Source organism: Micromesistius poutassou (assembly GCF_964030765.1).
Source record: "Micromesistius poutassou genome assembly, chromosome: 7".
In the NCBI taxonomy this organism is placed as follows: domain Eukaryota; kingdom Metazoa; phylum Chordata; class Actinopteri; order Gadiformes; family Gadidae; genus Micromesistius; species Micromesistius poutassou.
The window spans coordinates 15,960,139-15,972,506 of NC_140277.1; the positions used below are offsets into that span (position 1 = coordinate 15,960,139).

Genomic DNA, 12,368 nt, shown 5'->3' on the forward strand with positions numbered 1-12,368 from the left:
TTTCATCTTCATTCTGATTAAAAGCATATCTAAAAACAATAAATGTCCGCACACTCATTATAGTGACAAAAGAAGACAAAAAAAAAAAAAAAAAAAGGAGGAGACTAGGGAGGGACGGATTGTTAGAAAACACTTTACTCGTTAATTTGTTAACGTTAATTCCATCTCACAATAAAATAATTTGTTACCCCAGAGGGGGAATGTGTGGGTGATTTACAAAAAAAAATGCTTCCACATTCACCACAACCAATCGACCAAGGACACACAGAGAACATAAGGCCATTGTCACCGGACGCCTGTAGTACCAGCACAGTCTCAAGCAGTTGGTCCCAGCAACAAGTAACTAACTTGTCCCCACGTGTTGCTAAGCAACAGACAACACCATTCAGTACATGATTACACGACCTTGCTATGCAGGATTCTTCGATGTAACAAAGAGTTTCACCTTCTTCTTTTTTTTTTTTTGACACTTAACATCCATCAAAAACAATCAGAATACAATACCCAGTTAATATTGAGGGGGAAAAAGCAGGGCGGCACGGGAGCATCTCAAGGCATGTGGTCACGAAAAGGAAAAGAGCCTGGCATCTCTGGTGCTACGTGGAAATTCTGCACAGCATTGTCCACAGAGACTACATATGGGTGGGTGGGGGGGGGGGGGGGGGGGGTTCTGCCCAACATCAAAGTGGAACGATTACAATATCAAAAAGGTCAGGATGTGTGGTCTGGTCATGCTGCGTTAAGAGGAGACGGGCCTATAGGATGTGCTTTTCCACAACCCGCCGCCGTGTGAACGGCCTTACGCAAAGGGCGCTGTGTGAAGGGAAGGGGAAACTCCACAGATCGTTGAGGGAAAACGTGGTTTGCTGCACCATAGATGCCCCATTGCAGGCCAACCATTTGGAACTCCTCCCTAGTAGTAACGTGGTCCTGGATGTAAAATAAGATATGCGCACCGGCCAATACAGATACAGAAAACATCCAGGATTATGCAGAGGACATTCTGTATCAAGCGTATGCTCAGACCTAATAGGCGAGGCTTTGGTTTAGTTTCCTAGTTTAGTGGCTGACGACTTAAAACAATAAGCCCTACCAGAGCAGTCAGATAGTATAGAGGGAGCACATGTGATTCAATGTTTATACTTCGGTATAATGATCAGCAGCAAGACATCCGTCCACCTAAAACCACCGCTGTTGTTTTGGTCATGTGACTTCGACGTCGGCATGTGTACCGCCGCGACGCGCGTTACAGGACACCACTGGAGTTTTAGTCATAAGGCAAAGTGAATCTGAGCTCCGTACCGGTTCCCTTAGCCTGTTACGCTCACCCGCTGTTCAGCTGCTACAACCCTGCCGACAATCACATACACACAACACTTGTGTGTAGTCTGCCGATCGCTGCCTATTCATTTGCTACACCGTCTCCGTAGACGAACAAGGACATTCGCCAGCAGGACAATGAACCATGCCCTGCAGTATGGTCATAGCGTGGCACCGCAGACATTACAAAAATTGTGGACATTAAAGTGTGTGTGTGTGTGTGTGATGACTTCTATGACATGTTGTGCACAGAGACTTCTTTGTCAAACACACAATAATTCCCCTTGATTAGGAAATAAATTTAAAAAACGGATAAATTCTTGAACTGTGACTGGACTGGATACACAGAGCAGTGGAAATAATATAACAAAGTCTATTAGTAATAATATAAATAAATACTCTACTACTTTAGCTAGAAGTAAAAAAAATGCAAGTAAATATATATCAGGCACTGTAAAGAAATTGAATTGAAATTGAATTGCACTGAGCACTTGATTCCAACATGGTGCCTGGTAAACCACTATTAAACTAATGATACTGAGTGACATTACTCAAGGAATGTTTATCATTAGACCAAACCTGTGTCACTTGGATATAGAACACAATCCAGTCGCCAACGTTACACTCTGCATGGTAAGCTTAAAATCGTATCCAAAATAACCCTTACCCAAAGCTGACAGTCTCAGCCTCTCCCAAACCCGGCAAAGTTCACAACAAAGGCTAGGCTACATCAAGGCGGGGGTTTGTCTGTGAAATCATTGACATAATATGACACTCATCTTTTTTTTTTTTCTTCTTCTTAATTTTGTTGTTGTTGCTGCTGCTGCTGCTGCTGCTGTTGCTGCTGTTCACAAGCATCACAGCTGCTTGTGCTGCCCCCGGGCAAAGTGGCACGCAAAGTCGTACTTGTTGATGCAGCTGTGGCCGCAGATGTTGCACTGGAAGGCGTTCTCGTAGCCGTGGCAGCCCATGTGCACGGTGTACAGGATGTTGTCGGGGAAGGCGATGTCACAGTGTTGGCAGTGGTGCTGCACGCCGGGCTCCTGCGGCGCGGCGGGCAGGCCCGGGGCCGGGGTGCTGGGCTGGCTGTTGCCCACGCCGGGGGTGCTGGTGCGGCCGCTGCCCTCGCTGCACGGCCCCGCCGCGGGGCTGCCCTCGCTCTGCGGAAGAGGCGGCGGCGGCGGCGGGGGGAGCCTGGGGTCCGTCGCCGCGGGAGACGAGGCGTGCGACGCGTTGGCCGGCGGGGCCGTGGTGGCGGGGGGCGTGGCGGCGGGGCTGTCGGGCTGCTGCTGTACCGCGAAGGGCTTCTCGTCCACCGGCGACCGGGCGCCGGGCGACCCCGGCGGCCGGGCGGTCTGGGAGTGGACGTGGGCGGGGAGGCTGGCCAACTGGCCGGCCAGCGTGGACAGCTGGTTCAGGGGGTTGTCCATGACCAGATCCTGGTGGTGGTGGTGTTGTTGTTGTTGGTGGTGGTGGTGGTGTTGGTGGTGGTGGAGCTCGTCGTCCCTGGAGCTTCCGTCCTCGGGCGCCCCGGCCCGGTCGTCGAAGGCCTCCTGCCGTACGCGGGCCAGGCCGTGGGGGAAGTCGCCCGTGCCGTCCGCCTTGTGCGCCGCCACGGGCGGCGGCAGCGGCGGCGGCGGCGGGGGGCTGAAGTTGATGAGCAGGCGGCGGCCGTAGCCCAGCACGCTGCTCTTCTTCTGCAGCGCGCTGAGCATCTTCTTGTGGGCCAGCGAGCGGGCGCCCTTCATGGGCAGCAGCTTGTGGCGCCGGCGGCGGTGGTGGGACAGGTTGCTGCGGTCGCTGCAGCGGAACGAGCACAGCTCACACTTGTAGGGCTTCTCGCCCGTGTGGGAGCGCATGTGGGCCTCCAGGTGGCGCTCGTAGGCGGAGGCAAAGGGGCACAGGTGGCAGCGGTGGGGCTTCTCCCCTGAGGACAGAGGACGCACAAGACGCAAAGAGGTTGAGTTCAATCGGTTGACATACAAACGCAAAAAAAAAAAAAACGAACGACATGTTGAGCCGTGGCACTCGACTTGCAACCGCAGTTTGCGCGCGAGAAAAAGTGACGGCTTGGGCTCCGTGTTCACCGTCACCTGTATGGATGCGGATGTGCTCGATGAGTCGGGCCGTGCCTCGAGTGGCGTAGTTGCAGTAGCGACACTTGAGCTTTCCGTCGTACGTCCGCTCAAAGCCGTCCACCAGTATCCCTGAGCTGTCGACCAGCGACATATCCGCAGAGGGGTGGTCCAGGCCATTTTGACCGCAGTCTGCACACAAAGGAGAAAATGTGGGCTATTCAGAGATCATTTTCACTGCCGTGGGGATATGCAGGGTTAGACCGTGTGGTAATTTTTATCATGGCATGCATGTGTTCTTTTGAAAGTGGATCAAGTAAGTAAGGTAAGGATGGTCATTCTGTGATGATATGAGCTCGGCCCATTTAGCTGTGAGTTTGTTTACTCTGTGAAACTAACTTTTTAAATCTATTAAATATCCTGTCCGTGTCTGTCAATGTTTGGTTAACGCGTAACTTCAAAATATGTTTGGCTTGTGTGTCTCTGCTGATACAATTTGTAAAGGTACGGCAGGCATTGATGCCACAAACAACTTACAACAGCTGCAAAAGCTCACTACACTTGGAAGTCAGACGTTTACCTAAACATTGAAACATTTAAAACTTTGTTTCACCCTGGGCCAACCAACTCCCCCGACGGGCAACAGAGGGCGTACATGAGAAAGCCGGGGACATGAGAAATACCGTGTGACCCATAGGACCGTGTACGATAATGATGATACATAATGAACAATACGGCGGATTTTTGTGTGTAAAAAAAAAACAAAAAAAAACCCGTGCAACCCGAGCCCAATCTTTTTGCCATGACGTGACAACAAGTTGAGCGACGGTCCAGCAGGGGGGGGGGTAAAGCGGGGGTCTTACAGTTACCAGCTGGGTGGTCGTCCACCTCCTTGACGCCGCTCACAGACCCGGAGATCATGTTCACATGTTGAGTCTGCTGGCTGAGATACTCTTGGAAATCCTTCACAAAGTCCAACGTGTCCGGCTTTTCCTCGCCCATCGAGATGGTTCGGGTGCGCGCACCCGGCGGATTTTGGTGTCTAGGTGGGTGAGGAGGTGAAGCAAAACCTACAACTGTTTACCAAAAGAAGAAAAATGTTTACCAAAAGAAGAAAAAAAAAGAAGCCACGTCACTTGCAAATCGGTCCTATGGGATAGGAAGTAAATCAACAACACCGACTGCTTCGCTGTGGTCGACACTCACCCCTTTACGCACGTGTGGTATGACACTTTTTTTTTGGTAAAAGTGGTGATATTCACTAGTGCGCAGGTAGGGCGACCGAAGACCCGGACAAACAAGGATCCGCTGCCCTGTCCCTCACTTCGCGTTGATCTCCATAGCAGGCTGTCAACACCGCTACGTTAGCCTCTCAGCTAACGGCGTCCTTTGTAACGTGGGTCGACAAGCGAGGATTTCGCACATGACAGCTCATGGTTGATTTGACTCCACACGCCTCGATCGGTTGACAGGTGTTCCGCGAAGCTGTTGGGTGATTTCGGCGAACGTTACGGCTGATACTTGGTGACGAGCACCGTACCAAAACAATAGTCACTTCACGGTGTCAGGGTTCACTCCGCCGCGTCCCCCCCCGGTAAGCCTTCCCCAGCGCACGCCGGATCGCTGGGGCCGCGAAGAAAAGTTCCGATGACAAAACACACACACTAGAAAATGCATTTCCTTCGGAAAATGCTGTAGTGCAAAGTGAGGTTGAAAATATGTTTTAGTAAACACAGTTTAAGACGTAAAGAAATGTTAAATGGCTTAAATCAAGTGAAGGGATTTGAACAAAGTCTTAATGGAGTAACAGGCACACCAATTAAAATTGTAATGGTTGGAAACAAATAGTGAAGTTAAACAAATAGCACTTCACGTTACAATAGAAAGTATTCATTTGAATACATTTGTAATAAAATATAGAAAAGCTGGTGTGTGTGGTAGTAACTTGGAAAAGTATGTTGACCTTATTCCTTCACATCTAGTTAATCGAAATAAGCTCACAAAATGATGAGGCTTATAGCGTTGGACTCCTATGAGTCTCAGCTTTCATATGGCATATTGTTTGTGTAGATACCATGTGTTGCCAGATCGGATTGGCAATTACCAGCCCAACTATAGACTACAAACCGCCCCATCAACCAAAACCCCGCCAAAAACCTATTTTGCCAGAAAACCACAACAACAAAAACAGAAAGTGAATCAAAAGTTATAAAGCGTCTTTAATCATGATTTAAAAAAAACCCTACAGCAGTCATTTCAATGAATACAGGATAGAAGTATCAAGCAAAGCGTCCCGCTGCCCAGTGTCAAAGCACCCCATTGTCCGTGTGCTTGAGCATGTGCCAACGCAACTCGCTCGGGTTGCTGAAGTTGGCGTTGCACTGCAGACACACACAGGGCTATTCCCCGGAGTGAGTCCTCATGTGGATCTTAAGGTTGCAGCTCTGACTGAACCTCTTCGTGCATTGGTCACAGCTGTAGGGCTTCTCCCCGGAGTGAGTCCTCATGTGGATCTTCAGCTTGGAGCTCTCACTGAAGCGCTTCACGCATTGGTCACAGCTGTAGGGCTTCTCCCCGGAGTGAGTCCTCATGTGGAGCTTCAGGTGAGCGATCCGATGGAAGTGCTTCATGCATTGGTCACACCTGTGGGGCTTCTCCCCGGAGTGAGTCACCATGTGGTTCTTAAGGTTGCAGCTCTGACTGAAGCGCTTCAGGCATTGGTCACAGCTGTAGGGCTTCTCCCCGGAGTGAGTCCTCATGTGGACCTTCAGCTTGGAGCTCTGACAGAAGCGCATCGTGCATTGGTCACAGCTGTAGGGCTTCTCCCCGGAGTGAGTCCTCATGTGGAGCTTCAGGTGAGCGATCCGATGGAAGTGCTTCATGCATTGGTCACACCTGTGGGGCTTCTCCCCGGAGTGAGTCCTCATGTGGTTCTTAAGGTTGCTGCTCTGACTAAAGCGCATCGCGCATTGGTCGCAGCTGTAGGGCTTCTCCCCGGAGTGAGTCCTCATGTGGACCTTCAGCTTGGAGCTCTGACAGAAGCGCATCGTGCATTGGTCACAGCTGTAGGGCTTCTCCCCGGAGTGAGTCCTCATGTGGATCGTCAGCTTGGAGCTCTGACAGAAGCGCATCGCGCATTGGTCACAGCTGTAGGGCTTCTCCCCGGAGTGAGTCCTCATGTGGATCTTCAGGTTGCAGCTATGACTGAAGTCCTTCAAGCATTGATCACACCTGTAGGGCTTCTCCCCGGAGTGAGTCCTCATGTGGAACTTCAGGTTGCCTTTCAGTTTAAAGCGGCTCATGCATTGGTCACACCCGTATGGCCTCTCGTCAGTGTGGGCACTCCCGCTGTGACTGGACACGTGGGAGGAGCCAGGGGCGTCCACATGCAGACTATCCGGGGTGCCACCACGCTGTGTGCTGCGGTCTCCCAAGTCATCAAAGTCTTCTGCAGAGAGGAAAACAATGACAGAGTATTATATTTGTGCAAATAAATGAATAATATTCTTATTAATTCATTATTTCCACAAAGGGATACAGTATGTACTTTGTACACACTTGTGTATTGGAAAAATGTTGACATTCTTTATTTCTAACTTCTATTTGTTGATTATGCCTATTTGTTCATAATGCGCTTTCAAAAGAGGACCAGGCTTTTTAGCGCTGGTAGAATAGAGTACATTCTCAGTTGATCCAGGTCGTTTGCTTGCTTGCTTGCTTGCTTGCACAGATGCAATGTGTGTTACTAACCTACAGCAGGCATGCCTCCACCAAGATCCTCTTCCTGCTTGATTAAAATGGTGTCTGGGGTCTGCTGCTTGCCACATAAAGAAGGAAACACACATAAGACATTCTTTCATTTGCACAGAATAGTGGTCAATCTCCACTAACGACACACTGAGTCGTGAAGGTGTGTGCCTTCTACGGGTGTGTGCTGGAGTTGTAACAGAGGAAACATACGTTACAACGAACGAGGAGATGATTTCCAACCTGCACAGTCAGCTCCTCGCGGTGAACCAGCCTCTCGCCGCGCTCCAGGCCCGTGGCCACGCTGCGGTCCGCAGACGGCGAGCTCAGGGCCTCCACTTTGGACGCGGTGAAGAGGGTGTCATGGCCGTCCACCGCCAGCGGGCCCTCCCCTTTTCCGTAGACGTTCAGGATCCTCAGCTCCCAGTTGTGACTGGACGTGTGGGAGGAGTCAGGGGCGTCCACGTGCAGACTCTCCGAGGTGGCGCCGCCCTGTGTGCTGCGCTCTGCAAAGTCATCGCAGTCTTCTGCAGAGACGGGGGAGAAAAAAAAAGACAATGTAATTGTTTTGATACATTATTTGCACAAAAGGAGACAGTGTATTTGTACATGTGATTTTGCAATGTATGCATGTAACATTGACACAGAGGGTTTAAAATGTGTACTGCAGACACAGATTCAGAGTTTTGGAGAGGGATGTCTCCTCAAGCCCCCTCCTCCCTAGACTCAAAGCTCAAGCGATCACGATTTCGATTCTTGGGTCAAACGATCTCCAAATTAATAAAATCGAGTTTGAACGATTCTTTTGAAAAAAAAAATATATATATATATTATATATATATATAGTATATATATATATATATATATATAGTTTTTTTTTTTTTTGGGATTCTGAAGTTCAAGACAAGTTAAATGCATTTTATTTTCAAACTCAAAAATAATCGTTTGAAGAATCGTGATTTCAATCTTGACCAAAAAATATCGTGATTCTCATTTTTTCCAAAATCGAGCAGCCCTAACCAGCGCAAAGTGATCTGAGCGCAACATCATGCGAGACAAGCGCATATTATTCCATTTTCACAATAACAAGCGACAACGTGTCATTCCCTTTAAGATGATCAGCCAACATGTATACGTTTTGAATTGATTGTTGTTTGAGAATAATAAACCAGCTCATGTGGCATCCGTCTTGAAACCCCTCTGGGCTCTTGACTGATTCCATCTTTGAAACGCAACTCCCAAGTTTGACTCAGGTTTTTGTAAGGGCTCTGGTCACAATGTTTTACAAAAGAGCACCAGGCTTTTTAGTGCAGGTAGAATCTAGCAGTCATCCTATAATCTATGCTGCCAAGGTCAAGGTAAACTTTATTATCCAAGTAGGAAATTCATGTGGTCACCATTACATGCTCCATTGTCTATACAGCCTGCTGTACAGCATTAAACAAAACATTAAAAGAGAAACAAGGACAAAGACAGACACTAAGAACACAGCAATCAGAACATAGAAAACATGACAAGCATGTATGAGTAAATAAAATAGTTCAGTGCTGATATATACGGTATGCTTGCTCATAGTTTAAAATGCCTAAGAGTTTTTAAATATTGTTGTACAGTCTAATTGCTGTAGGCTAAGGTGACCAGATTTATGAGACAAAATCCAGGGACATTTTGGGTTCGGGTGGGTGTAAAAACCTCCAAACGTGTAGTGTTTTTGTCATAGAAAACTGAAACGGTTTTGACGGGGGGGCGGGGGTTTGCGGTCGGACGGGATTGTTGACGGGGAGGGGGGGGATGGTACAGGATTGCGGGCGGACGGGGATTGTTGAGGGGTGGGGCGGGGGCGGATCTTTCTTTCAGTCACAGTCAAATCCGGGGACATGTCACTGAAAACGGGGACTGTCCCCGGAAACCGTCACCCTACTGTAAGCACAAAAGACTTTGTGCCTACAAGGAAATGTTGGGGGGTGTGGCATGGAGTGAGTCATTGATGCGGGCCTCTTTGAAAACACAGACTGTGTGGATGCCTCAATCAGTATGGCTGCCATTAATGGTGGCGGTGGCGGGACATGAGTCTTGGTTGTTGCTCTGCACGGTGGACATAAAACTGGTGCTGGGTTCGTTAAGATCCCAAGAGTGGAAAGTGTCCTCCGTGGTTTATTCAGGCTGTGACTCAAGGTGTGACTAAATGCAATGTTATTTCACAGAGGGCTGTCGTAGGCCTACTTACTGGTTTTACGAGGCAAACCAGTGTCACAGGTTTGTTTGCCTGACAAATATGCCTAGGCCTGGGCCACTGCTACCCTGTCCAAACTGCTGTCACTATAACAGTGTTTGTTCTGGGGATAATATTTCATTTTTTTTTTTACTTTTCTACTTCTTTTTTTACTGCAATGCATTACATTTAAATAAATGAATTAACATTTGAGGAATCCTGAATCTGTCACATTCATTTGGTTGAGTGGCCTGTCTGGGGTAACTTGGGATAACCTTGTTTGGGGTGGACTCTCGTAGTGGTGACACAGACATATTATTAGATTATTACTTTGTCCATTACTACAAATATAACGACTAATGGAACCCCCTGAACAACTACCAATCATTACAAGTGCCGTCCTGTTTTCCACCAATTACAGCCGGATCTCCACTCACCATGTCCCGGCGATGTAGTGGGTTTGCAGATGTTGGTTCGAGCCAGGGCCAAACGACTTGCATTTGGTCTCGTTTGAAGCCGCAGAGAACGCAGCTCACTCCCCATCGCCTTCATCCTCGTCCTCAGCGTCTCGTTTTCATTCAGGCTCCGAGTTACCTGTAAGCGGAGGGCGGCCGAGCCTTCCGAGAACAGCTGGCTGATCTCAGACACGGCGGCTTTCGCAAGTGCGTCCATTATGGACGAAAGCTGTTGTTCCAAAGTTGAGGCGCACTGGGACATGTTGATTATTATATTTAACTCACGAGGTCGAGAAGAACTAGGCGTTTGAAGATGACGGCTGTTGTATTACCATGTGCATAAGGTGACAACACACCCTGAGCCGGTTCGCTTTGCAAACAACTCGAGATTTGAACACGGCGTCATCCGGCGTCGAGGACATCCCCCAACATGCACTTGGCCAATCACAACGCTCTATCCCACGGGCCTTTAAACTAACTTATGACGTAGCAGGTGGATGTGGATGTCCATGTCCCACAGGCTGCAGCCAGACATTATTGGAGTAAAACTGGACACCTCTTGCGTCTCCCACTCCCGTTCCCCATTAGCATACACTTATCTTCCAGTCCTGTATTTATTTCCCAGTATATTACAGTGAAAAGACACATCAACCGTAGAAAATGCGTTTCCTGCAGAACATGCGGTGAGCGCTGTAGTACAACGGGAGGTTGAACGTATGTTTTAGTAAGGCCACATAGTTTAAGACGTAACGAAATGTTAAATGGCTTAAGTCAATTGAAGGGATTTGAGTCTAAATGGAATAAAAAATATTAACAGGCACATCATTTAAACAATTTTAAAAGGTCAAAACAAATAAAGAGCTAAAAAAATCGCAAGTTTGAATACATTTGAGATAAAATATAGTAGGCTATGTTATTGACCTTATTCCTTCACATCTATCGAAATAAGCTCACAAAATGAGGAGGCTTATACCGTTGGACTCCCTTGAGTCTCAGCTTTCATATGGCTTTATATCGTTTGTGTAGATAGCATGTGTTGCCAGATCGGATATGCAATTTCCCGCCCAACTACTAATTCAATAAGTTATTTTGATTAGGTAATTAAACGACCAATATTAAGCCTTTTAGGCACCACAATTCAATGCATTGTAAATCATATTTTTTTAATTCAGCTTTTCCAAGAATTTGATTATTTAAGCTCATTCAAGCAATAGACTTGAGGGCTACATATGCTACGGTAGTGCAATGGTCTATGTTTTGTAAATTATAAATATAATACCTATGATACATACATCAATCATTGTACCACAAGATGGCGCACATGTACCATTAATGAAACCGTTTCCCGTTCCATTGTTGTGGCCCTAAAAGCAATAGCCTACGTTAGAGTCGCTGATCATAAATAACCTTTTTTAAATAGGTATTGGGTGTTGTGCACGACTTGGTCTGCTCAGTGAGCAGACATCCAGTCTTTTGGGGTCAGCTGACATGGACTATAGTAAAAAACGAAGAATAAAGCCTTGGCAGTTAATCTTCTGGGTTGAATAGCTTGTTGACACTAATGTTATTTTATTGCAATTTAATTATGCTCAGGTTTCCAGTGGGGCCAGATACGTCTGAATAATTTACTTAAGGACAAAATGATTTGTTAGCGGGGAAATATATAGGCTAGGTCTATACACTACTAGCTGTAGACAAATGCATAAAACGATATAGGAAAGAATGAAATAGGCCTACAAATAAAATAAAAAATATAGAATAACACATATGGATAACACGTGTTATCCATCTATATCCATATATATATATATATATATATATATATATATATATATATATATAATGGACTATAACTCATTACATTTTCTTTACAGATATATTTTTTTACAAGTCCCATATTGTGTCGATTGAGAGATTAAAATATAGAGTCCTACAACATAAAACGTAAAACGTATAAATAACCCTAAGAGATGGTGGTAGCGTGACACCTGGGCCTGGTGTGTTGACTGGGACTAATGCTTTGGGAGACACTTGGCAACATATGACATGGTAATGACGAGGACCGAAGCTTCAAGAATCCTTCACTGTTGTTCCGTGTTGTTAAGGAGTGAGGCATTTCACAATAACTTCCTCTATACGTGTGCATTTAAGAAAAAGACAAAAAAAAAAAGTCTTTGAAAAGCAAGAAGTGCTCACTGTATCAAAAAAAAATTAAAGGGCTGGCCACCAAAACACAAGTTTACACGCACATGTACGACGGCACAGTAGACGTACACCTGTCCCTGAGAGGGTTGCGGTCGTCTCCACTTGTCTTAATTCCCATTAAAAGACCACAGTGAAAAGGTTCCCGTCCCACACTCAACTGCTTGATCTAGGCCGTTTGTAGGTTTTTGCTGCGACACACTACAATTACATTTCTCCTCCTTCCCGGTGATAAATTGAGATTTAATTTAGAGAAGGCCTTCAGCGATGCTTCAAGACGTTGTGTCATGTTTTCAAGCTCATATATATATATATATAAAAGCTGCATCATGGAGATTAGCCTTCAAGAAAAGTCTT

General features: G+C 46.9%; 2 protein-coding genes across 3 annotated transcripts; both read right to left on the reverse strand.

The window, feature by feature from the left end:
* Positions 1–176: 176 nt before the first annotated feature.
* On the reverse strand, positions 177–4,970 carry LOC311350367 (zinc finger protein Pegasus-like). 2 transcript variants are annotated; one of them, XM_084470374.1, is made up of 4 exons: positions 4,602–4,970; positions 4,265–4,471; positions 3,414–3,587; positions 177–3,247 (listed from the first exon to the last, which is right to left on the reverse strand). In XM_084470374.1, the coding sequence occupies exons 2-4, from the start codon at positions 4,395–4,397 to the stop codon at positions 2,178–2,180; spliced, it is 1,377 nt and encodes a 458-aa protein (XP_084326500.1). In that variant the 5' UTR covers positions 4,398–4,471; positions 4,602–4,970; the 3' UTR covers positions 177–2,177. The 2 variants fall into 2 exon arrangements, with proteins under 2 accessions (XP_084326500.1, XP_084326499.1); XM_084470373.1 differs by having other exon boundaries at positions 4,259–4,471.
* An 824-nt stretch (positions 4,971–5,794) lies between these two features.
* LOC311350237 (uncharacterized protein) lies at positions 5,795–10,071 on the reverse strand (the record flags this gene model as incomplete). The annotated part of the gene is made up of 4 exons (XM_084470235.1): positions 5,795–6,843; positions 7,146–7,209; positions 7,386–7,669; positions 9,792–10,071. 4 exons carry the CDS (start codon positions 10,069–10,071, stop codon positions 5,795–5,797), a joined length of 1,677 nt encoding a protein of 558 aa, XP_084326361.1.
* Between the last annotated feature and the right edge of the window lie 2,297 nt (positions 10,072–12,368).

Coding starts and splice junctions, on each gene's coding strand:
- LOC311350367 (XM_084470373.1), bottom strand. CDS start 4,397: ATGGGCGAGGAAAAGCCGGACACGTTGGACTTTGTGAAGGATTTCCAA. Junction 3,588..4,258: donor CGACCACCCAGCTGGTAACT/GTAAGACCCCCG, acceptor CTTTGTGTGCAG/ACTGCGGTCAAAATGGCCTG. Junction 3,248..3,413: donor GCACATCCGCATCCATACAG/GTGACGGTGAAC, acceptor CTCTGTCCTCAG/GGGAGAAGCCCCACCGCTGC.